This window comes from Bos indicus, chromosome 8, assembly GCF_029378745.1.
Source record: "Bos indicus isolate NIAB-ARS_2022 breed Sahiwal x Tharparkar chromosome 8, NIAB-ARS_B.indTharparkar_mat_pri_1.0, whole genome shotgun sequence".
NCBI classification, from domain to species: Eukaryota; Metazoa; Chordata; class Mammalia; order Artiodactyla; family Bovidae; genus Bos; species Bos indicus.
In genome coordinates this window covers 81,233,795-81,260,990 of record NC_091767.1, presented here as the reverse complement: position 1 = coordinate 81,260,990, position 27,196 = coordinate 81,233,795, and the positions used below count along the sequence as shown (strand labels likewise).

Genomic DNA, 27,196 nt, shown 5'->3' with positions numbered 1-27,196 from the left:
GTGGGTGTCAAGGTCATCCTGGAACAAAGCATGATGCAACACACACAATGAGCAAGCACACTTCTGTGCCTCTTATGTGCATTCTCTTTCCTTTTGGCTCTGAAAACTAGATATAGCTGAAAGCCCAGGGAGGAGGCAACAAGTGAATATCCAAAGGCCCACACTAATTTTTAAAAGCTTTGATTTTCTCTGATCCATCCTGAAAAAGAAGAAATTGCTACTGAAGTTAACAGAGCCCTGACCCAGCAAGATTCTCATAACCTAATGGCCTTCTGACAGCTTCCTCGTGTCCTGAGCTCCAAGGAGGCTGACTCTCCCCACTGAGGGACAGCAGCCCCCACAAGCACACGGCTGATAACAGGCAAGGAATCAAAACAGCAAAGTGGCCCACAAAGTAATCCATCAGACAAGTACCTTCTTTCCATTCAGTTGTGCTTTTGAAAAAATAAGTACCAAAAACCAAAGTTAAAAGCTGTAGAAGGAGATAAAGTATTGAATCTGACGATTCTGTTGACTTAATGAAACACATAAAAATATTTCACCTGACTATCCAGAGGATCTCATATATATTTATCTTTCTTTCTGCATAAACAATATGCCCACATTTCTGCCTCTCAACTCTCTTTCGCTCCCAGTAGGGTTTTTCCTGCTTTGATTAATCATATTTTGGTTTAGTTTCTCAGCAGGAATGACTCACATTCCCAGTGCTTGGAATAAATGCATCATACTGCTCCCTCAAGTGTTTGTTTTTCCGCAAGTTCACAAGTACAAACCTGAAGTCAGCTTCAGAAGGTGAGAAGGATCTCTCTGTTGCCACATCATTTGATGAGCAGATCTCCGGCTTCATTTCTGTCCAGGATCCCACTGCAATTGTGAAGGTGGAGGCTGGCATTGGCATGGTGACGTAGTAATGCCAACTTGAGTAGTCTACAAACAGAAAGAGAAAAACATAATGAGTCCAGTGCATGGTCCTGGACTTTACTCTGTATTTTTTTCTCTTTAGGCACTTGAAGAGCTTGTGTGCTAAGTTGAGATGAGCTAATTCTTGGAGGTGGGGCATTATTCTAGGTCTCAGCAAAAGAGAGATGATGGATTCAGCATAGCCAAGAAGATTTGGATCTCTTCCATGGATCAGTTTGAAGCCCTTCAAGTGAGGCTATAAATAAAGGGTTGAGGCGGTCACTAATAGCTACAAACACATAAGGACAGAGGTTGTATGCTACTATGGGGTCAAGAACATATCTTATCCATATTGCCAGCACAATACTTGGCACAAAAAAGAAGATGCTATGTTGAATGAATGAATAAATGACCATTTCTGTGCTGCCAAACTACTTTGTCTAAATTCAATACAGGTCACTCTAAAATGGATATAGCAAAAGAAAAAGAAAAAGAAAATGAGATCGGGAAGGAAAGTATATGGGTTTTAGTACCAACCCTGAAACTACTTATTTACAGAAGTTCAGGTCTTATCTCTCATCCTTTTTATCTGTTAATATATTGGGGTAGTCCCCTTTCCTCATCAAGCAGATGAAAAACAGAGCTTGAGAGGTTCAGGCGAGCCAAGGACTCCCAGCTAGTTTGTAACAGGGCTGGAATTTGTAGCTGGAGCTCCCTACCACAGCCAAAAGTGTACCCCCTCCACTTAGTCCAAACCATAGAGAAGGTTCTTACCAAAGGAACAAATGATTGATAACTTATCACATTATGCTTCTTTTCTTGTAACATGAGGAAATGATTTTAATGTTACTGAAATCTCAATGTATCATTCAACCTGACTTAACGTAATATTTTTTTCTGAGCATGCGTTATAAATTAGTGGTGTTATCTTTAGGGAATCTAGTATCACCTCACATATGGAACACTGTGCTTCACTCTTCATGTTCCCATAGCGGGAGCTACCGCTAGAGTAACACTCCCAGCCTCTCTTTCAGCCCCTGCTAACTCCTTTTGAGGAGCTAATCTTCTCTTTCTTATTTTAAGTTGCTGAGGGTTAAACACTCATAGAATGGACTGTTGTCATCCAATTTGGTCAATGAGTGGATAAAGTCAATTTCAGAGTTGAAATATTAACAGGCCTACATTGACCAGCAGACTTTTAATGACATTTTTCAAAGTGCTTTACCAGTAAAAATCAGTAATAAAGGTTGGATTTTGCTCTCCATATACTTGGATTTTTTTAATCTCAACTAATCTGATATTACTTTGCCAACAAAGGTCCGTCTAGTCAAGGCTATGGTTTTCCAGGGGTCATGTATGGATGTGAGAGTTGGACTGTGAAGAAGGCTGAGTGCCAAAGAATTGATGCTTTTGAGCTGTGGTGTTGGAGAGGACTCTTGAGAGTCCCTTGGACTGCAAGGAGATCCAACCAGTCCATCCTAAAGGATACCAGTCCTGGGTGCTCATTGGAAAGACTGATGCTGAGGCTGAAACTCCAATATTTTGGCCACCTCATGCGAAGAGTTGACTCATTGGAAAAGACCCTGATGCTGGGAAGGATTGGGGGCAGGAGGAGAAGGGGATGACAGAGGATGAGATGGCTGGATGGCATCACCGACTCAATGCACAAGAGTTTGGGTGAACTCCAGGAGTTGGTGATGGACAGGGAGGCCTGGTATGCTGCGCTTCATGGGGTTGCAAAGAGTCAGACACGACTGAGCAACTGAAGTGAACTGAACTGAATCTGAACTTTGGAAGATTGGAGAGGTCATTATTTATTACCCTCTGAAACTAACAATTTAGATAGAAAGAAATACATTACAGAACTTCTCTGATAAAAATCAAAATTTTAAATAGGAAACGAAAACAAACTTAGGACAAAATGAACAGATCTCAAGTTTGAATAAACAAGATATGCTATCAAGTTTGGAAGTCAATAGAGGAGATACCTGAAGAAGGAATACAGAAGGGCATGCTGCTGGAAACCCTTTACAGAGGCAGCCATTTTCTCAAACTTGCTTGTAAGTTTGATACTGGTTCTGCAAAAAGAGTGGCCACTCTTGAGATCACTTTCTCCACAGCTTACTAAGAAGCTGAAGGCAGGCTCCTCTTTAAAGAGAACCAAATCCAGTGATGCTGGAGACAATCTGACGATATGCATAGCTTCTCCTGGGCTTGAAGAAAAACTACAGCTGTAAAAAAGAATGGCTGCTATGATCCCAGGCCAGTAAGAAGAAGGTAGAGACAATCTCAGCCATTGTCATTGACATGACAATCCCATGTCAGTCTTGATAAAAGCCTGACATGGATCCTACATGACATGCTGTACTGAGTCTACCTCCCTAATTTTTCTGCTTTCCCATAACTGCCTCATTCTCTGCAACCTGACACCTCCCCGACAGTTGCTCCAATGAAGAACTTCAATTTGGACTGGACAACACAATGAGAGCTGGCATAAGTTGGGGGTTGGGGAGGAGGAGATATGAGAAGAGGAAAGAAGGTATGGGAAAAGAGTGAAATATCCTAGATTTTGAATAGCCTAGGTTTAAAAGAGAAATTTTAAATAACAATACTCTCTGGATCACAGGGCTGTGGTCTGGTCATTCTATCTCTGAAACCTATTTTGGAGTGTTGTTGAACATGGGCTGTTGAACCTTTCTTTCAAAAGCTTCAGCTCCTTGGTGGGGGGAGAGGTTCAGTAAATAAACAGCAACAGTGAGGCTTGCAAGTAAAAATGGAAGATTGAATACATATCTGATAAAGAGTTAATATCCAAAATATATAAGGCACTCACACAACTCAATAGCAAAAAAACATATAATCCTTATTTAAAAAATGGATAGTGGAACTAGGTTGCTTTCTCCTAAAATCCAATTAAAGGACAGTAAAAGGATTTTTTTAAAAGGCATAAACCAAAAAGAACAGGGAGAATAAAATAGGAGACAATTATCCACAAAATACTAGAAGCCAGAATGCAGGTGGTAAAAGAGGAAAATAACATGGCAGCTCTGAATCCTAAATCAGCTGGGAGAAAGACAAGATTCATCTCATTTTATCCCCCAGGTCCTCCCAAAAGGCTGTGAGTAGAGGTGCTAAAGTAAGCAGGATGGGTCAGATGACTCAGAAGGGCTCAGATCCCTGGGTGGCCACCCCTGTTCCTCACACCTGGGCTACCTGTCCAACCCCCTACACATACTAGCAAATAACTGGAGGTTTATCTTCCAGAGAATAAAAGAGAGGGTCTCTGAGAGTAGAATGGCATAGTAGAAGCAAATGAATGGGATTAAATGGACAAATGCATATCAGATGCTGAGACCACCAGCCTTAGGTGTGTGCTGTGCTTAGTAACTCAGTCGCGTCTGACTCTCTGCAGCCCCATGGACTGTAGCCCACCAAGCTCCTCTGTCCATGGAATTTTCCAGGCAAGAATACTGGAGTGGGTTGCAATCTCCTACTCCAGGGGATCTTCCTGACTCAGGGATCGAACCCGTGTCTCTTGCATTTCCTGCTTTGGCAGGCAGATTCTTTACCATTACCACCAGTCATTTCCCCCTATTTGACAACCAAGTTTTTACCTCCAGGCAGGAAAATGAAAAAACCTGACAAGCCCAAGAGAGACAACCAAGGATACTGAAATTGGAGGTGTCCTATGACTTGTCTATGATGAAACTTACAGATGACAAGGCCTATGCATTCACTTAGTGCTCCAATTACATTTTAGTCCCCTACACCCAAATGCCTACAGACAAATCAAGGACCTTTGAGCATTTTTAGAAAGCCCCTAATGCAAAACAGAGAGACAAAACCAAAAAGAAGCAAGCAACTTGGAGGACAGTGACCATGCTAGGAGAAGAAAACTTCAAAACACACCAAACAGATACATACTGAAAGTTCAAAGAATTTATTGCAGTGCTGAAACAAGAACAGTATAAGATGAAAAAAAGAGGAGTTGACAGAGAATTAAAAAAACATGAGAGAAGGAAAGAAAAACCCAATAATAGGAGTGAGATGGAATATAAAGCTGAAATCTCCCCAGAAATAAAAGACAATCTAATATCCAAGTAACAGAAGCTCCAGAAAAAGACATCAGAGAAAATAGAAGGAAGAAAACTGTAGGTTAAAAAATTTGAGAAAATTTCCCCAAATTTAAGGGACCATGAGTTTTCAGACTGAAAGGGCACACAATATCCAGAACACCCGGAACAAGTCCACCTACATTATGATACATCATTATGAAACTTAGAACCCTGAGGATAAAGGCAAGATCTTACAAGCTTCCCAGAAGAGAGAGAAAACAAAAATCACTTACAATAAGGACATTTTCAGACATGTAAAGTTTTTTTTTTTTTTAAATTGCCTCCCACACATTCTGTTTTCTGGAAGCTACTAGAGTATGCAAATTATGCCTCTGAAGGAGGTAGTAAACCAGTAAGAGGAACATAGATGATCCAACATAAGAGAGACACAAAGGGAACCTGTAGAATAATGGAGAAGGGCATTCCCAGGAACCAGCTGTGCACCAGCAGAGAGTGTAACGTGCCCCGCAAGGCAGAGTATATGGCCCCAGGAGAGACTGCTTCAGGAAGATGAAACTGAGAGAAAATCTGATGTATCTGAGCATCTGTAAAGATTTAAACAACTTTCAAAGAATCTTGGGGTTGGCAAATACGTAGAAAACCAAGCAAAAGAGAACAGACAATAAGGCTATTATTAATTCCATGAAAAACTAGCATGTAATACAGAAATAATAATATAATAAAAGTTGCACTAGCAAACATAGATATAACAATATGTGATGAATATTGATCTAATCAAAGTTATGCTATTAATTATATTGTGAAGATAAAGTTTTGGGAAGGGAGCATGCGTGTGATGGAGTGGGTAGAGGGAGGGGAAGAGTACCAAAACCCTATCTGCCATAGTGTGAAAACCAATGCTGAACAATCGAGCATCTTACTGAATATTATGAAGATAAGTATCAAATAATCAAATAAAAAAGAAGATAACTTCTGAAGTAAGAAAAATATGCTGGAAGTACTGAGGACTGCTATTTTGGGAAGGGAGTATAATAAGCCCAGTTGAACTATTTGAGTCTTTAAATATGTGCATTTAAAAAAATTTTTTAAATAACACAACTGGTCAATTAAAAGAGAATCTTATCAGAAAAAGAACAACATTTTTGGTTCTGAGATACTGTTAAAATGATAAAATATAACTCAGAAGAGGCAATTTTGCAATAAGGAGTAGGCACTATTCTACTAAGAAATCCTTTAAGAATAAAACATTGGTAATGATTTTTTGATACAAGATCAAGAGCAAAAAGAAATAGGAGGAACTACATCAAGCTAAAAATTTTGTATATAGCAAAAGAAATCATGAGTGGAATGAAAAGGAAATCTACTGAATGAGAAAAAGTATTTGCAAACCACATATCTGATAAGGAGTTAATATCTGAAATATGCAAGGAACTCATGCAACACAACAGCAAGAAGACATCTAACCCTACTTTTAAAATGGGTAAAAGACTGAAATAGACATTTTTCCAAAGAAGTAACTCAAATGGCCAAGAAGTAGACAAAAAGGTGCTCAACATCACCGATCATCAGGTAAATGCAAATCAAAACCACAGTGAGGTATCACCTCACCTATTAGAATAACTATTTCCAAAAAGCCAAGAGATAAGTGCTGGCGAAGATGTGAAGAAAAAGGAACCCTTGTGCAATGTTGAGGGGAATATAAAATGGTGTGGCCACTATGGAAAACATTATGGAGGTTCCTAAAAATTTTTTTTTAAAAATAGAATTCCTCATGATCCAGCAATGTCACCTCTGGGTATATACCTGAAGGAAATGAAATCACTCTCTCAAAGATATCTGCACCCCATGTTCATTACAGAATTATTCAGAATAGCCAATAGCCAAGATAGGGAAACATCCTAAGCCCCAAATGGTAGATACATGGATAGAGAAAATGTGATACACAGACACACACACATGCAGAATATTATTCATTCATAAAAAAAAAAAATCCTGCCATTTGCAACAACATGGATATACCTTGATTGCATTATGCTAAGTAAAATAAGTCAGGAAAAGACAAATACTGTATGATCTCACTTACGTGTAGAATCTAACAGAAAAAAAATATTAATAGAAGTAGAAAGTAGATTGGTGGCTGCTAGTGGTGGCGGAGAAGGCGATGGCACCCCACTCCAGTACTCTTGCTTGGAAAATCCCATGGATGGAGGAGCCTGGTAGGCTGTAGTCCATGGGGTTGCTAAGAGTCGGACACAACTGAGCGACTTCACTTTCACCTTTCACTTTCATGCACTGGAGAAGGAAATGGCAACCCACTCCAGTGTCCTTGCCTGGAGAATCCCAGGGACGGGGGAGCCTGGCGGGCTGCCGTCCATGGGGTCGCACAGAGTCGGACACGACTGAAGCGACTTAGCAGCAGCAGCAGTGGTGGTGGGTGGAGGACAGTTGGGAGAGAGAAAGGCTGAAGGTGCTCAAGGGGTGCAAGCCTCTAGTTATAAGTAAGTTCTGAGGATGTGAGGTACCACATGGTGACTATAGTTAACAATATTGTACATCTGAAAATTGCATAAGAGAGTAAATCTTAAAAGTCCTCACCACACATACACACACTATATAACCATATGACCTTATTTAATAATCATTTCACAATATATACATATATCAAACCATCACATTGATCATCTTAAACTTACATAATGTTACATGTCAATTATATCTCAATGAAGCCTCCAGGGGAAAGAATGAATACTATACACAATAGGCTTTCTCCCTATGTTCTGCATGGAACTTTTCAATTGGTTTTTTTGCTGTCCTTCTGGTTCCTGTACCATCCATTTAGTACATGGACAAGATGAGACATGGAAATAGCAGAAACTGAAACTGCTTTCAGAGAGAACACTGCTGATGGAGTAAGAGTATCTGTTAGATGCCTGCAGAGGGTCATGGAGAATCCACAGAGTGCCCAATCTCATCACGTCCCAGCATCTTCACGAGGATGTCTGTACTTTCACGGTGATGTTGGGAGGGCACAGGAAGCCACAGAGGGGTGTGGCAGAGGGCTGGAATGAGATTAGCAGTTTTAAAAAGTCAGAAACCTTAAGATGACCTAGAGTTTGGGAGTGAGGTAGAGAAAGTGATAACAGAACCTGAGTCAGTCCAGTGACAGTGTTTTCGGTCTCGCACGGTCTCTCCACAGTCTTCTGGGAAGTTAAGTAACAGAAAGAAAAGGACTTGAGGGGGAAATGTGTTGGGAACATCCCCCAAACCCATATTTTAAATGTTCAAGATGACTGTCTCCTACACAGACCTCAAAGCTTGTTATTATTATTATTTTTAGTTTCCTCTACTTAGTGGAACTCATATGGAAGAAACTGTTTTACATTTCAGGCTTTTAAAGCAAAAAAGTTTTCTAGGCTACCAAGCTACCGTCAAACAGGGGCAGATAACTAGTCTGGGCCACATAAGAACTGGCCAGGAACCCTCTTCTCAAAAAGACCCTAGTTGGACTCTTCTCAGAAGCTTCCCAAAGGTCCAGTCATGGGCTTTTTGCACAACCCTGAGTAAATCTGGAGCTGGTGCTGCAACAACAGAATGCCTCAGTGGGGTTCATGGGGAGGCTCTCACTAGTTCATTACTATGAGGGAAGGTCTAGTAACCTCATTTGGTAGAAAACTGTCTCTTGGGTTGTCTGCTCATGGATTATTCCACTGAGTCCAGTCTTGCATGACGACCACCCACTGCCATGGGGAGGTAGCTGCTCGGGAAATACCTGACCTCACTTTCAAACCATACTGCAAAGAAAAAAAAAATGCAAATAACAAGGGGAATACTGCTCCAAAAAGCAGAGCATGCATTCCAAAGACAAAGAGAAATAATTTCTGGATTATCTATTGTTTGGGATAAACCTACTTTGGAAAGAGAATTGACAAGAGTTTATTTCTCTTAAAAATGTCCACAGACTGAGTTCTAGCTCTGGAATCTGATTGCAAAGGTTCAATTCTCCAATCCACACTTACCAGTTTGGGCATATTGCTTAATATCTCCATGCGTCAGTTTCCTCATCTGTAACAAAGGAATAATCATAGTCTGTACCTCACATACAGAAATCTCTAGGCATAGTAACTGGTGCATAGTAAGTGCTGAAGAAATGTTAACTGCTGTCGTCTTTACAGCTGCCTCCCCCTGTTGCTTGGGCTGACTTTCTGGCGGCAGAGACTAAGAATGTCGAAGGTATGGCTGCCACATGTGCACTGAAGCCTGTGGCCTGATGAGGCCCACAGATGGGGTTTAAGGTTGAATGGCATTAAAACACTGTGCACACAAAGCGATCCATTTAAAGGAGAATGACAGCCCAAAGGGGGCATCCTGTATGACTTCATATAGAATGGGCCATTTGGAGACTATTTAAATGGTGTTTACTTGAAATGAGCCATCCTCGATGAAATAGACAGTGAATGCCTTCATTTTCCTTTTTGATTCAATCCACTTGCCCTAGTCTCCCTCACTACACCAGCTGCAAAACAAAGAGAACATGCTGTACTTGAATTCACCCAGAGTTTTTCCTCTGCAGAGGCCAGAAGCCCATCACACCACTGGATGATTTCACGGCCAGGACGGGATTCATCAGTAAGACACCCAGGGAGGGGGCCTATACGAAGGAGCCCAGAGGAAGTGGTGCACCTAACTGTGCAGGCTTGAGCAGCCACCCAGCCCACCTCCCTCCTGGGCCTCCTCGAAAAGTTCTTGCAAGCTGCTATGCCCTCTCAAATCGTTATCCTTTAATTGTCTCACTAGTAAGCCAGATATATCAGATATTGTTCTTAGAATTGTGCTAGCAGCAGCTACAAGATACAAGTAAACATTTACCTTCAATTCAGGACTGAAATTTTCCTTAAAGATGACTTTCTTATGATAAGAATTTGAGATGGGTAATCTTTCAAATTGTAAGCTTTGAAAATTATACTTATAACTGGAAATTACCTCAATTATTTCCTTCATATACTATTCTGAAAAACTGTCCTATGAATGGTTTTGAAGATTCTTTTAGGGTAAGAAAAGTGGGGAGGAAAAAAGGAAGAACATGATGGAGTATTTCGTTCACAGGAGGAGAGAGAACTTTTTAACGCTAAACCTGTGAAATACTTTGCTAATTATTTGAAGAAATTGTCCTTACAAAAAGAAAACAAATTCAGGAAAAAAAATCAAGATACTTTAGTTATTTCTACACATCAAGCATGCCTACTAATAGTAAATTAAATACAAAATCTATGGAACATCAGTGTACTATTCTTAGGAGTCCTGGATATACTCACTCAATACACACCAAAGCCACAGCTACACCACACACAAACACTCTGCTTCCACAGAGGCAAAAGCTGACGATTTATGTTTGCAGAGTTATGCATTCACCAAATTACTTGTTCTTAAAGAGCTATCGTTTCACTGAAAATTAAAACAGGCACTTAAATTCTCCCTATTAAAAGCTTTTCCTTTATCTTTTAAACTTTTCCACTTTAAGTTAGACAAACAGCACGAAGCGTTTGGAAACATCAAATTGATACATGCTTTTATTTACATATCATATTTCTTTACTCAATTCATCTGTAGCGCCTGCTTCTTTCCTACCTCAAGCTTGTTTCTTTCTCTACCCACTATTCTTAATTTCAGAACTTCCTGCCAGAACTACTCCACGTGTCTCTTCTTTGTATTACAAGTTTAAAATGCTTGATGGTATGTATAGGAACACATAATATACGAGTATGAACTTATAAGTATACATAGATACACTACATTTAAAGTTCCTATTACATAGTTTTATATATTTACTATAATAAATATAATAGATACATAACAAAGTAGGTAAAGCTCCCAGTTTTGGTTGCTCTTCCTCTTTTGGCTTCTTTCTCTGGAGGCTTTCGGCAAACCCCAGCTTTTTTTCCTTTCACTACTTTTGAGATGCTGAGTCTACACGTTCTGGTTTTATGAGCTAGTGCCACCGTCCTGAATACCCATGGCGTGACTGTCTTTCGTTAGTTCTTTTCCGCTGTTGCTCAAGGGCGGGAACTGGCACCAGAACAAAGGAGACAGTAAGACGCCCTCGGCTGGTATGCAACCAGCACTGCCTGACCAGGGCCATACGCCAGATCATGCCACCCGCTTCTCAGGCACTGATGCCACCCGGCAAGGCTTCAGGTTTCCTTTCCTGGCAACATGGTACCGCCTATGGCACAGGAGACCCAGGAGAGAATGACCTTCAAGATCATTCCCGTGAACCAGGTAGAAGAGCGCCACCTACTGAACCCAGAACGCAAGCACCGCCACTGGTTCTGAGGTTTTCCCTCGTGGCTAATGGAATACCTAAAGGAATACGTTTCACCAGGCTTGTCATGCCAAGTGTCACCTGCACTCTGACCTGTGTGGATAAGCTGCTGCTGCTACTAAGTCGCTTCAGTCGTGTCCAACTCTGTGCGACCCCATAGACGGCAGCCCACCAGGCTCCCCCGTCCCTGGGATTCTCCAGGCAAGAACACTGGAGTGGGTTGCCATTTCCTTCTCCAATGCATGCAATTGAAAAGTGAAAGTGAAGTCGCTCAGTCGACTCTTAGCGACCCATGGACTGAAGCCCACCAGGCTCCTCCATCCGTGGGATTTTCCAGGCAAGAGTACTGGAGTGGGGTGCCATTGCCTTCTCCGATGGATAACCTAGTTCTCCTTAAACTTAAATACAAGGTGGACGGGCAAACTGGTCACCAAATCATTCTGTGTCAGAGGGTCACGAGTGTGCTTTAGTACTTTACTGACATGAGAAAATTCATGAGTGTCAAGCCTAAGACAAAAATTCATAGCAACAAGACACAGGCCTGCGGGAATCATGATCATCTAAAAGAAATCACGATGACTTCCCTGTGTGTCAAATACGGTAAGTGCAATACTAGGAGGGCAAGCAAGAACTAGTCAAAAAGCAAGTCACAAACAAAAGAATGAACTGATGTTTAGAAAGTGCAGGGCATTATGTGGGACCTTATGGGGGATGTAACAGAGCAGAACACAGTCCTCACTCAGCAGCAGCTTTCTAAAGAGAAAAGATGTGTTCACTCTGTACTCCTACCCCTTGAAACACACATGTGCATACGGGCCCAGAATAAAGTTTCCTCAGTTCGAGAAACAAGGAGCTCTCTCTACTTTGCATTCTCTCTTTGTGAAAACACTTAATCATAACCATTCCTAAATGTCTTTTAATTCACCATTTCCTCATATGTAATTCTTGGTCTCATACTGTGCGAGCAGTCTAAATAGAAGTGTTGCTCATTTTGAGCCATCAAAAGGAAAGAAAAGTTAGCTTTCAATGGCACATGGCGGGGGGGTGGGGGGGTTGGGGGGGAGGGGTCTGGACCCTGAAATCTTGGCTTTTCCCTGGAATTTCCCACACAAAATCAAGAGAGAGAATGTCAGGGAGCTGGTCTATTGGGCACACCAGAAAGCAGCATTTTGCCCAGGATGAAGTAATGTCTACAGTCTCCTACTTTTGCACAGAAAAATGAAATCAGATCTTAAGCGAGGGTACATATAGTTTTTTTTTCAAATGTCTTTCACTTGTTCATATGCTTTTTCTCCTACAGTTGGAAGAAGTTTCAGTCAGTCAGTCTTATTCCTTTACTTATGGCTTCCCATGAAAAATATAACTGGAGTGTGTGTGTGTGTGTGTTTTTTTTTAATTTCCTAGGAAGTAGACCCTGCAAAAATAAAACAAAATTAAATTAACAACAACAAAATTACCAAGCAGGAGGAAATTAGAATGTACTACACCATTTTTTCCCCCTTTTAAAATATACTGAACCTGGGGAAAAGTTATAAACTTCAATCAGAAGCAAAACTAAAGGAATGACCCTGAAATCATTTTTGTTACTATCAATAGTGATTTTGAATGCTTCTTCCATGAACCTATTACATCTGTCTGATTACAGAGAACACATTTATTCAACAAATAGGTATTGAGTACCTGTTATATACAAAACACTGTACTGGGCATTGGGTCTCTGAGCTTAATTGTTTAGCTACATTTCGGCAGGGAATGCAGGCTGACAATAATACACAGGCTAACATTTCTGTCTGCCCAAATGACATTATGCTGAGCAAGTTATACAATAAAGGAGCCAAACGAGTCAAACTAAATCTATGGTTTTAACTTAGCCTTCTTGAGAAAAAGGATAGTGACTTCTCGGCTACTAAAATTCTTATGACAGTCATCACACTACCCTCTAAACCATCAGCCTTCTTCTTTAAAACCGCCAGGAGGAACGATTTCCCCCATGTACTAAGAACTCAGAGGTCCGTCATCTGATTTCCGTCCTCTGCCCAAGGGTTGTTATCATTTCGGGCGCTGTTATCTGCCTCATTACACTGTGCTGCTCCCAGGTGCTTTGCTTCTTTCGGGAAATCAGCTGATGCCTGGCAAATGTACTAATCAGGTTGACGTGTTGCTGTGATGGAAACTGTGACTTGCGGGTTGGGTTTTGCCGCTCATGTTTTCAAGGATAGCTCATTGTTTTAAAGGGCATTGTGCACAACAGAATGGAGGTCCTATGAGACCAATCCACCAATCTAGAAAACATGACTTGGAAAGGAAGTAATAGCATCTTGTGTCCACATATCCTTTTTCTCCAAGGAGTACAGACACATTTGGAGATATTATTCCATCCTCAGAACAGCCATTTGGGGCAGAGGGTGTTGCGACCGTACTTGCCTGGCTGTCCTCTGATAAACCCCAGCTGCTGGGCTGCACGAGGCATGCAGTATGATGCCGAAAGTTCTTTCTTCTGGTCTAGCTAAATCCTCCCTCAGTTTGAACCGGAAAAGTCTACTCTGAGGTATCACATAAGGTGTAAGTTGTACATAAGCAAATCCCAATTAGCATTTACTTTATTATAACTATGCCCTGATTAGTAATTCTGAAAAAAAAATCCACAGATAAATTCTTGGTGGTATTTAACATTTTCATAGAAAATGTTAAAAGTCAACTCTTGTTTTAATTTTTGATGATAACCTTCAAATAGATATTGAAAGGGTCAGAAGACTTTTTTCTGTAAAGGGCTAGTTACTAAATATTTTAGACTGTATAGGCCCTGTAATGCTCAAAATTCTCCAAGCCAGGCTTCAGCAATATGTTAACAATGAACTTCCAGATGTTCAAGTTGGTTTGAGAAAAGGCAGAGGAACCAGAGATCAAATTGCCAACATTCGCTGGATCATTGAAAAAACAAGAGAGTTCCAGAAAAACATCTATTTCTGCTTTATCGACTATGCCAAAGCCTTTGACTGTGTGGATCACAATAAACTGTGGAAAATTCTTCAAGAGATGGGAATACCAGACCACCTGATCTGCCTCTTGAGAAATTTGTATGCAGGTCAGGAAGCAACAGTTAGAACTGGACATGGAACAACAGACTGGTTCCAAATAGGAAAAGGAGTACATCAAGGCTGTATATTGTCACCTGCTTATTTAACTTATATGCAGACTACATCATGTGAAATGCCAGGCTGGATGAAGCACAAGCTGGAATCAAGATTGCTGCTGCTGCTGCTACTGCTGCTAAGTCGCTTCAGTCGTGTCGGACTCTGTGCGACCCCATAGATGGCAGCCCACTAGGCTCCTCTGTCCCTGGGATTCTCCAGGCAAGAATACTGAAGTGGGTTGCCATTTCCTTCTCCAATGCATGAAAGTGAAAAGTGAAAGTGAAGTCGCTCAGTCGTGTCCGACTCTTAGCGACCCCATGGACTGCAGCCTACCAGGCTCCTCCGTCCATGGGATTTTCCAGGCAAGAGTACTGGAGTGGGGTGCCATTGCCTTAAATATCAATAACCTCAGATATGCAGCTGACACCACCCTTATGGCAGAAAGTGAAGAGGAACTAAAAAGCCTCTTGATGAAAGTGAAAGAGGAGAGTGAAAAAGTTGGCTTAAAGCTCAACATTCAGAAAACTAACATCATGGCATCCGGTCCCATCACTTAATGGCAAATAGACGGGGAAACAGTGGCTGACTTTATTTTTCTGGGCTCCAAAATCACTGCAGATGGTGACTGCAGCCATGGAATTAAAAGACGCTTACTCCTTGGAAGGAAAGTTATCACCAACCTAGACAGCATATTAAAAAGCAGAGACATTACTTTGTCAACAAAGGTCCATCTAGTCTAGGCTATGGTTTTTCCAGTAGTCATGTATGGATGTGAGAGTTGGACTATAAAGAAAGCTGAGTGCCAAAGAATTGATGCTTTTGAACTGTGGTGTTGGAGAAGACTCTTGAGAGTCCCTTGGACTGCAAGGACATCCAACCAGTCCATCCTAAAGGAGATCAGTCCTGGGTGTTCAATGGAAAGACTGATGTTGAAGCTGAAACTCCAATATTTTGGCCACCTGATGCAAAGAGCTGACTCATTTGAAAAGACCCTGATGCTGGGAAAGATTGAAGGCAGGAGGAGAAAGGGACAACAGAGGATGAGACGGTCAGGTGACATCACCAACTCAATGGACATGAGTTTGGGTAAACTCTGGGAGTTGGCGATCGATAGGGAGGCCTGGCCTGCTGCAGTTCATGGGGTCATCAAGAGTCGGACACGACTGAGCGACTGAACTGATACCGATACTGATTGCAGCACCAAAGCAGCCATAGACAATGGCTGTATTCCAATAAAACTTTATTTATAAAAACAGGCAGTAGGCTGGATCTGGCCAGTGGGCTGGATTATCCAGATAGAAAGGAGTCCTGCCAAACAATTTCAGAGTTCACATCTGCAGTAGTGTATATGATTCCACACAGACATGTAGCACTGCTTTAATTACTGAGTGATAATGAGAACAGAACATAAGAATGATGCTTTTGGTGGGTAAAGGCTAAATGACATCAGAGCATGCTGTGTAAGCAAAAGCTTTACAGCATATGGAAGAAAAGTGGTGGAGAAGAAGATCACCACATGGCTCAGGGCAGAACAGAAACAACGACCTCAAAGAACCTTCACGGAGCTGTCAGCACCACATACATGTTGTAGGGAACATTTTCATTTCAGCAAAATAATAATCTTTACATTAAATTGAAGTTGTTCATTTGAATTTTAATGATTTAATAGTTTGGTCTGTATTTAATTTATATTTTATTTTGACATGACAGATGTATAAGAGTTACAAGCTTACATTTATAGTTTTTAAAATATTATTCTAATACAAATAACTTAAGTCAACCCTGGTGAATCTGGAGAATTTTTTCCCTCTGAAAAGTAAAATAATGCTCAAATTTGAGAAACAGTGCCAAGCACAGCTTTTACATCTGAACTGCAAAGGCCCAATCATGGAATGAGAAAGTATGTAGGCTTGTTGAGATGGGAGTTGGGAGATGCAACTCCCAGCATTGCATCTTGGGAAATGTAGTTAGTCATCATCACAAGTAAGCCAGAAATGGAGGCTGGAGGAGCCCAGGTATCGATGCCTGCTTGAGACCTCTGTACAGTGGTGAATTTACTCAATTTAGCAAGCCAGGGAAACAAGCAGGGAGGTTAAAAAAAAGATGCTGTGTAAGTCCCAAAGAACTTCACTAGACAATTCACAAGAGGGGCTATGTGCATAACTAACCTGTCATCTGTTGAACAGCGAGGGGATTTCAGGTAGCACAGAAGTGGACAGTGAATGGAGCTAAGGGAAATCCACAGACCTTATCCTGTCTGTTGAAACACCCCAGAGAGGTGCACCCAAGAGCATGATGTACCCAAGAGCATGATGGGGCAAAAATACTGCAGAATAAAGGTAAAAGTAAATATTGTTCTAAGGACTCAGAAGAAGAACACACTTCAGAAATGAATTTACTACTGGAAGGAAAACAAGTTTGGAATATTGGCATCCAATTATGATATGAAGATATAACTTCTACGAAAAAAGATAAAAAGCCATGAGAAGCCTGAAGAAGGAACTGGCAATCCACTCCAGTATTCTTGCCTGGAAAAGTCCATGAACAGAGGAGCCTGGCGGGCTGCAGTCCATGGGGTTACATGATTGAGCACTTGTGCATGAGGGTGGAGGGAGACGGGCTGGTGGCAATAAACTGATAGAACTGAAAGAAAAAGCTGTGAGAAGACAGCTAGCTCAAAGAGTACAACAGAGTGAGATCAAAAGACAACAAAGTAACCAAAAAAAGCTTAAGGAAGAGCTGCAAAGATTATTATAGTAACAATCTATAACAGAATTACTAAAGAATAAAATGTCTTTATGGAAAATCAGTGGTATAAAGGGTAAATCAAAAATGAAAAGGCAAACCATACGGTCTAGGAGAATACACTTGTGACACATATCTGACTAAAGGCTAGAATATCAAATATATAAAGAATATCAAATATATAAAATTATAAATTCTCATAATCTAACAAAAAAAACAACAAAATGTCTTGGAAGAGACACTTTTTAAAGGCATATACAATAATTGCATGAAAGTTGCTCACCATTATTAGTTATCAGAGTAATGCAAACTAAAACCACAGGACAGTATTTCACCCCAGTTTAGAGCTAAAATTAAAGGGATCAACAACATCCAGTGTATGCAAAGATGCACAGCTATTGGACTCTCAGAAACTGCTGGTGGAATGCAAAATAACTGAATCACTTGGAAATAGTTTGCCAGATGCAAAGTTAAAATATATTTATATGATCCAGCAATTCCACTCTTAGGTATTTACCCTCGAGAAATTAAAACCTTTGTCCACAAAAAGACTTACACAGAAATATTCACAGAATACTTTTCATAATGTACATGACAAATTCAAATGTCCATTAACAGGTGAGTGGATAAACAAACTAGTTTACTCATACAATGGATTATTACTCATCAACTTTTTAAAAAGAATACCTATTGATACTCACAACAATGTGGGTCTGTTTCACAACCATGTCAAGTGAAAGAAGCCAGACACAAAAGAGTACACATGAATGACTCAATTTACAAGAATATTTAGGAGAGCCAAAACTAATTTATAGACATGGAGATAAGATCAGCGGTTGACTGGAGTGGGGTTAGGGAGGAATCACTCAAGTAGGGATGGCAAAGGCACAAGGGGATTTCTAGGTAATGGAAATGTTCCATATCTTCATAGGGGTACTGATTAAATACATTTGTTGTCCATCAGTCACTAAGTTGTGTCCAGCTCTTTGTGACCCCATGGACTGCAGCATGCCAGTCTTCCCTGTCCTTCACTATCTCATGGAGTTTGCTCAAATTCATGTCCATTGAGCTGGTGATACTATCCAACTACTTCATCCTCTGCCACTCTCTTCTCCCTTTGCCTTCAGTCTTTCCCAGCATGAGGGTCTTTTCTGATGAGTTGGCTCTTCGCATCAGGTGGCCAAAGTATTGGAGATTAAGCTTCAGCATCAGTTCTTTCAATGAATATTTGGGTTGATTTCCTTTAGGATTGACTGGTTTGATCTTCTTGTTGTCCAGGAGAATCTCAAAAGTCTTCTCCAGCACAATTCAAAAGCATGAATTCTTCAGGGCTCAGCCTTCTTTATGGTCCAATTCTCACATCCACACATGACTACTGGAAAAACCATAGCTTTGACTATATGGCCTTTGCCAGTAAAGTGATGTCTTTGTTTTTTAATACACTATCTAAGTTTGTCATAGCTTTCCTTGCAAACAGCAAACATCTTTAACTTCATGGTTGCATTCACCATCCACAGTGACTGATTTTGTGTTTTTGGAACTGAAGATAAAAAAATCTGTTACTGCCTCCACTTTTTCCGCCTCTATTTGCCATGAAGTGATGGGACCAGATGTCATGATATTAGTTTTTTGAATGTTGAGTTTTAAGCCAGCTTTCCCACTCTCTTCTTGCACCCTCATCAAGAGGCTCTTTAGTTTCTTTTCACTTTCTGCTATTAGAGTGGTATCACCTGCCTATCTGAAGTTCTTGATATTTCTCCCCGCAATCTTGATTCCAGCCTGTGATTCATCCAGCCTGGCATTTTGCATGATGTACTCTGCATATAAATTAGATAAGCAGGGTGACAGTATACAGCCTTGACATACTCCTTTCCCAGTTTGGAACCAGTCCATTGCTCCATGTCTGGTTCTAACTATTGCTTCTTGACCTGCATACAGGTTTCTTGGACAGGTAAGGTGGTCTGGCATTCCCATCTCTTTAAGAATTTTCCAGTTTGTTGTGACCCACGCAGTCAAAGGCTTTAGCATAGTCAATGAAACAGAAGTAGATGTTTTTCTGGTATTTACTTGCTGTCTCTATGAGCCAACAGATGTTGGCAATTTGATCTCTAGTTCCTCTGCATTTTCTAAATCTAGCTTGTACATCTGGAAGTTCTCAGTTCATGTACTGTTGAAGCTGAACATGAAGGATTTTGAGCATAACCTTACTAGCATGCAAAATGACTACAATTGTCTGGATCATAAAATATACCAATAGCCACCATTCTGGGGAAAAAAAATACTATAGCCATTTCCCAGTTGACTAAGAGATGAGTCAAACTTAAAAGATCACGAGTAAGGAAAGTCTGAATACTTACTGCAAATATAATTTGAAACTGGATAAAAATGTACAATAGTGATTATAATTCCTTGAGAAGGTTTAAAATAAAAACAAAATATATAGATAATATGAGCCTAAAATTCCAAATTATATTAATTAAAACCAGAGAATGTGGGTGAGGGAAATTGACAGAAGTAAGTGAAAAGTGTTAGTTGTTCAATCATGTCCACCTCTGTGAACCCATGGACTGTAGCCTGCCTGGCTCCTCTGTCCATGGACTTCTCCAGGTAAAAATATCAGAGTGGGTAGCCAATCCCTTCTCCAAGGGATCTTCCTAACCCAGAAATGACCATTAAATTCCTTATATAATATAGAATAAAGTCAAGAGCTTTTGCTTAACTGAATTATGAACATCCATTTATGGAACACTCTATAGTACTAAAAATAATGAGGAAGCTCTTTATGGTCAGATATGAAATTGTCTATGCTGCTGCTGCTGCTGCTAAGTCGCTTCAGTCGTGTCCGACTCTGTGAGACCTCATAGATGGCAGCCCACCAGGCTTCCCTGTCCCTCGGATTCTCCAGGCAAGAACACTGGAGTGGGTTGCCATTTCCTCCTCCAATGTGTGAAAGTGAAAAGTAAAAGCGAAGGCGCTCAGTCATGTCCGACTCTTAGCGACCCCATGGACTGCAGCCTACCAGGCTCCTCCGTCCATGGGATTTTCTAGGCAAGAGTACTGGAGGGAAAAAAAAAAAAAAAAAGAGTACTGGAAGGGCTTGCCATTGTCTTCTCTGGAAATTGTCTATAAGAACAGGTTATTCTAAAGGGCAGATCATTACACAAAAATGTGTACAGCATGTTATGTTTTGTGCAACAGAAGAGGAAAAAATATACTATATAAAGGAAGCTGGTGACCTTGTTGCCTTGGGGAAGAGTTAATGGGTAGTTGGGAATTAGAAGTAAAAAGAAGACATCATAAAATTTCTTTTTATCCTTTGCTTATTTGTAAATGAACCATGTAAATATGACTTATTTTTTTAAATTAAATTTTTAGATATATAATTTGTTTTGTTTTGACTTTGAGAATAAAGTAAACATTCATTGAAAACTTTGTTACATGTGTAAATCTAATTTATGATGAAAAAGACATCACAATCAGAAAAGATTCATTAAGTGATCTTGGATAACTGGTTTTATATTTGAAAATAAAAATGTTTAGTCCTTGTTTCTGGAGAAGGAAATAGCAACTCACTCCAGGATTCTTGCCTGGAGAATTCCATGGACAGAGGAGCCTGGTGGGCTACAGTCCAGTTCAGTTCAGTTCAGTCATTCATTCATGTCCAACTCTTTGCGATCCCATGGACTGCAGCATCCCAGGTTTCCTTGTCCATCACCAACTCCCAGAATTTACTCAAACTCATGTCCATTGAGTTGGTGATGCCATCCAACCATCTCACTCTCTGTCATCCCCTTCTCCCACCTTCAATCTTTTCCAGCATCAGGATCTTTTCAAATGAGTCAGTTCTTCCCATCACATGGCCAAAGTATTGGAGTTTCTGCTTCAGCATCAGTCCTTCCAATGAATATTCAGTACAGATTTCCTTTAGGATGGACTGGTTGGATCTCCTTGCTGTCCAAGGGATTCTCAAGAGTCTTCTCCAACACCACACTTCAAAAGCATCAATTCTTTGACTCTCAGCTTTCTTTATATAGTCCAACTCTCACATCCATACATGACTACTGGAAAAACCATAGCCTTGACTAGACGGATCTTTGTTGGCAAAGTAATGTCTCTGCTTTTTAATATGCTGTCTAGGTTGGTCATAGCTTTTCTTCCAAGGAGCAAGTGTCTTTTAATTTCATGGCTACAGTCAACATCTGCAGTAATTTTGGAGCCCCCCAAAATAAAGTCTGTCACTGTTTCCATCATTTCCCCATCTATTTGCCATGAAGTGATGGGACCAGATGCCATGATCTTAGTTTTCTGAATGTTGCATTTTAAGCCAACTTTTTCACTCTACTCTCTCACTTTCATCAAGAGGTTCTTTAGTTCTTCTTTGCTTTCTGCCATAAAGGTGGTGTCATCTGCATATCTGAAGTTATTGATATTTCTCCCCATAATCTTGATTCCAGCTAGTGTTTCATCCAGTCCAGTGATTCTCATGATGTACTCTACATACATGTTAAATAAGCAGGGTGACAATATACAGCCTTGACATACTCCTTTCCCTATTTGGAACCAGTCTATTGTTCCTTGTCCAGTTCCAACTGTTGCTTCCTGACCTGCATACAGATTTCTCAAGAAGCAGATCAGCTGGTCTGTTATTCCCATCTCTTTAAGAATTTTCCACATTTTGTTGAAAATTGTTATCTGTTGAGACCATTCAGATATGACCTAAATCAAGTCCCTTACGATTACACAGTGGAAGTGGCAAATAGATTCAACGAATTAGATCTGATAGAAAGAGTGCCTGAAGAACTGTAGACGGAGGTTCATGACGTTGTACAGGAGGCAGTGATCAAGACCATCCCCAAGAAAAAGAAATGCAAAAAGTCAAAATGGTTGTCTGAGGAAGTCTTACAAATAGCTGTGAAAAGAAGAGAAGTGAAAAAAAAAAAAAAAGAAGAGAAGTGAAAGACAAAGGAGAAAAGGAAAGATAGTTCTATTTGAATGCAGAGTTCCAAAGAATAGCAAGAACAGATAAGCCTTTCTCAGTGATCAATGCAAAGAAATAGAGGAAAACAATCGAATGGGAAAGACTAGAGATCTCTTCAGGAAAATTAGAGATACCAAGGGAACATTTCAAGCAAAGGTGGGCATAATAATGGACAGAAAGGGCTACAGTCCCTGGGATTGCAAAGAGCAGACATAAGTTAGTGACTAAACAACAACAGTCCTTATTTCACAACAGTGACCAGATTAAACTACAAACAGATTATAGAGTGAAGTTACTAAAAAATAAATTAAAGTTAGATTAAAATATTAGAATAAAACAGGTGAATTTTAGAGTAAAGAAAGACTTCCCAAGAGAAACCTGACATATCTGACTATGCAAAAATTAAAATGTCGTATAGATCAGAAATACTCTATAAAATTAAAAAGTATACAAAAATTGAGAAAAAATACACAAATATAAGAGATTATATCTCTATCTCATTTTATTTTTTTTGAATGGGAGAACAGATTACAGATTTATGTAATAGAAGTTTTACGTAACACGAGAGCCTCCATAACGAAATGAAGACCTGAAGAAACAGACCTGTGCACTTGTCTGCTGGGTTTGATGACCAGTGGACAGTCAACTCAGGAACAGCCGGATGGAAAACTGCACAGGGCAAGGTATGTGAGAAAGAGCATGGAACTTCCATGCCCTCTCCAGGGGTACCATTCTCCTCATGTCTCCATGTGGTCACTAACCAGGAAGCCCCAATAACTTTATTTTTCAAAGATCCAATCAAACTACAAGACAAAACAAACTTTTGGAAACATCACTAACATCTCAATATACAAATGGGCAAAGGAAATTAACAGATAGGAAATGAAAACGGCTAAGGACATACGAAAGCTCATTGATAATCAAAGTAATCCAAATTAAAAAGAAACCTTCTCTTGCCTATCAGATGGGTGAAACTCCAAGGATGAAGGGGCCTTCATAACTACTGACGGATATGTAAAGTGTCACAACCTTTCTGAAAAACAACTTAAGATAAGCACCAACAGTCTTCAACAGGTTCAAAACTTTTGACTCAATAATTCTAAGTTTACACAAACTATCTCCTCAGAAATTTAATGTGACTTTATTTAATGTGAAAAAACCTTGGAAACAATACAACTGTCTGTAATATGGAAATGTAATAAAATCTAATATACTCATAAAATATTATGCAGACATTAAAATCATTAATTTAAAAAATACCTAATGTCTGGAAAGACATACAAGATATACTGTAAGTGAAAACTGCTATATGCTCTGCTGGCAATTTTGAAATGACAATATATACTATATACATAGATTTTAAATACCAGAAGGAAATACTACAAAATGTTAGCAAACATTTTCTTTAAAATTAATTTTATTACTTTTCAGTTCAGTTCAGTCGCTCAGTGGTGTCCGACTCTTTGCAGCACGCCAGGCCTCCCTGTCCATCACCAACTCCCGGAATTCACCCAAACCCACGTCCATCGAGTCAGTGATACTATCCAGCCATCTCATCCTCTGTCGTCCCCTTCTCCTCCTGCCCCCAATCCCTCCCAGCATCAGGGTCTTTTCAAATGAGTCAACTCTTTGCATGAGGTGGCCAAAGTACTGGAGTTTCAGCTTTAGCATCAGTCCTTCCATTGAACACCCAGGACTGATCTCCTTTAGGATGGACTGGTTGGATCTCCTTGTCATCCATGGGACTTTCAAGAGTCTTCTCCAACACCACACTTCGAAAGCATCAATTCTTTGACACTCAGCTTTCTTCACAGTCCAACTCTCACATCCATACATGACCACAGGAAAAACCATAGCCTTGACTAGATGGATCTTTGTTGGCAAAGTAATATCTCTGCTTTTTAATATGCTGTTTAGGTTGGTCATAACTTTCCTTCCAAGGAGTAAGCATCTTTTAATTTCATGGCTGCAATCACCATCTGCAGTGATTTGGGAGCCCAAAAAATAAAGTCTGACACTGTTTCCACTGTTTCCCCATCTATTTTCCATGAAGTGATGGGACCAGATGCCATGATCTTAATTTTCTGAATGTTGAGGTTTAAGCCAACTTTTTCACTCTCCTCTTTCACTTTATTACTTTTACTTTTTGTAAATTTTAAAGTTTCTATAATAAATGGTGGAAGGAGACACCATATTTAGATGAAGAAATATTACAATTACAAAAAAATTCACCTGGCATCAACAAGCTCCAGATCTCAACTGAAAGTGTCAATTACTGCAATAAGTAGGAAATTCACAGAGAAAACCTTGATGATGCATTAGTACCTGCCTTGCATCTTTCTTCTACACCTTTGACTCAAAATTTCATGGCCCAATAGAGTAAGAACAGAGCAATACCAGGACAACTCCAGTGGGCAGCCAACAGGAGAACTATTGCTCAGCATTATAAATAACCCTGCACAGGCTCCATGACCAAAACACAAACAACTCAACTGTAATGGTGTTTCCACGACATACTTGCCTGTCCAGAAAGTCTTCAACCAAGACCACCCACTTATGGTCCACAAACCATCAGGTGAAAGGAACTGCCTTAATAATCTAAGAATTGATAACTCTGGCATTGAAGGGCCCCACATGCCATGCACAGGCTCCCAAGTGCCCTTCCCCATCCCCTGGTATTTTCTCTGGCAGGATGTTTTATATCATGTTCAGTCCAACCCAGCTAATAAAGGAGCTCTTTTAAAGCGGAGAAAAACCCTGTGTATTGGGTTCCTGGGTCCAACATGTGTGCAATACATAAAGAAGCACAGAACACATGTACAGTACCTTCCTGAAGCTGTGTTGGCTTTGCAGAATTCTCCCCGCTCATTAGAACAACAAAGGATGCAGCTGCTCGAACTGTAGCCTGCCATGTTGACATGGCAACGGGTGGCTCCTGGCATGGAAAAAGGGCCCTGTTGTTTATGGGAGATCCCACAGTATAAACACATGGCCTGCAGAAGAAAGACAAAGAAACAAAGGGGGAGAATCTTTCAAATGAGTTGTCACTTTCCTTACCACCATGGTCGCAAATGTTAAGTTGAGCTTTCAAAGAGAAAATATCTGAGACTTTGTAGTTGATTGGTTTCCAAGCATCTTGAACTGACATCGGCCAAGGCCTATGTGAAGAGCCGAGTGGTTATTTCTCCCAAATGAATTACTTAAATATGTAAAGAGGTTTTTTTTCTAAGGGGAAAAATATTTTTTGGATAAAGTTTTAAATACTAGTCTGCCAAGTTAAAATTTACATTACCTTGCCCTTCCCCTTAGCCCTTCAAAACAAAAAAGTTTTAGAGACATCCTTACAAAACTTTTGGAAAATATTCTGGAAAAGAAAATATGTTTAGTGATACTGAGATATTAATACTTGGAAAAACAAGCTGGTGGTCTCAAATGCAGTGCTGGCGGGCAGATACCCCCAATCTTGGAAACCACCATTTCAAATGGAACCCTTGTGGGAATCCTTGTGCGGAGGCCAAGAACAGGGGTTGGCACATAAACAGGACTGTAGGTCACAACAACCAGGCTTGTGATGGGAAGGCCAAGGGCAGAGTTGTTACCAAAGCAAGTATAAGAAACCAGTGGCATGACATGGGGGCCCATTCTGCTAAAATTAAAAAATACAAACCTACACACACCAAGAATAATCCCTTCCATGATAAGTCACAAAGAGAAATGGAAAAAAATCTCTGAGATCAAAGAAATCTATTCTTTTACCACCACTGAGTAGAAGGCACGGGCAGACCCTTGGGAAGAGGTCTTAGGAAAATGTTTCCACTTTTTGTTTTTCAAGAGCTATGGCAAATATGATATAGGTTTAATCAGCTTGATTTATGGAGTAAATGATAAAAGTGGAGTGCTACCTCTCTTTCATAAACTGGTTTTCCTTTTTAGAATAGTTAACACTATTATGACTGAAGATTTACTGTATTCTTACAGTGAGCAAGAACACACAGAATGATGACCCCACTCCATCAGTCAGGGTCCAGGAAGGAAAACACAAACCATTGTAGGTCTTAATAAACAGAGGTAATTTAATTTAGGGGATTGGTCCTAGAAGTAATAGAAGTACTGAGAAGCCAAACAGCAGATAGCGATGCAACCCAGAGATTAGCCACAGTGGTAAGGAGCTGTGACTCCATGGGTTGGAGGAGCTGCTGTTGCTGAGTGTTCTGAGCTTACAGCAACAGGAGTCATTTGACAGAAGCCAGAATCACAGTGGAGAATGTCTGATGGGTGCAGGGACCAAGGAGACCCAGTCATTGCTAGAGATGCCAAAATAAGCAGAAAGAGGAGAGGAAGTGTGTGTGTGTGTGTGTGTGTGTGTGTGTGTGTGTGTGTGTGTTAGTCTCTCAGTCTCTAGGCAAGAACACTAGAGTGGATAGCTATTCCCTTCTCCAGGGGATCTTCCTGATCCAGGGATCAAACCCAGGTCTCCTGCTTTGCAGGCAGATTCTTTACCATCTAAGCCACCAGAGAAGCCCAGGAAATTGTTTATTGCTTGCTAACTCCTGCTCTCAAGTGTTCCATCAATGCCCTGCATTGGCCAAACCCGACAGGAAGTCAGAAGACAAGGGAGCCTGGGAAATGAGGTTCCTTGTCATCGGGAGAAGATAATAAGAGCAGAAAATGGACCTTAGAGCAAACGGGTAGTCTACCTTCTAGAAGTGTATATGCCATGATTAGAGGCAGAGAAAGAAGACTAGACATTCATAAGACTAGTACTGGCTGGGTTCAGTTCAGTTCAGTTCAGTCACTCAGTCGTGTCCGACTCTGCTGGCTGGGTTACCAGCTCATTAAATGGCTATGGAAAAATCCCTGACCTCTCTGAGTCGCATGCAAAATGGGGATAGGGGGCAGGTATGTGACTTCAGTTGTCTGTCTGTTCTGGTCCAAAAATCCATGGCTGTGTCCCAGAATCACAGATCCAAGAACAAAGGCAAAACCTCATGGAAGGCCCAGGGTCTCCCATTGATTTCACAGAGTACTGAGCTCCCACCCTGGT

General features: G+C 40.5%; 1 protein-coding gene across 19 annotated transcripts in view; it reads right to left on the bottom strand.

The window, feature by feature from the left end:
- Positions 1 to 27,196, bottom strand: part of AOPEP (aminopeptidase O (putative)) — a 422,437-nt gene that overhangs the window by 315,881 nt on the left and 79,360 nt on the right. For all 19 annotated transcript variants that reach the window (XR_011567945.1, XR_011567946.1, XM_070794246.1 and 16 more), the window contains 2 exons: positions 24,979 to 25,145; positions 774 to 927 (listed from right to left, as the gene is read on the bottom strand). Coding sequence is in view for 17 of the 19 variants with exons in the window: in XM_070794246.1 (XP_070650347.1) it covers positions 774 to 927; positions 24,979 to 25,145 (321 nt within the window). In the remaining 2 variants the exon portion in view is untranslated. The remainder of the gene's footprint in view (positions 1 to 773; positions 928 to 24,978; positions 25,146 to 27,196) is intronic.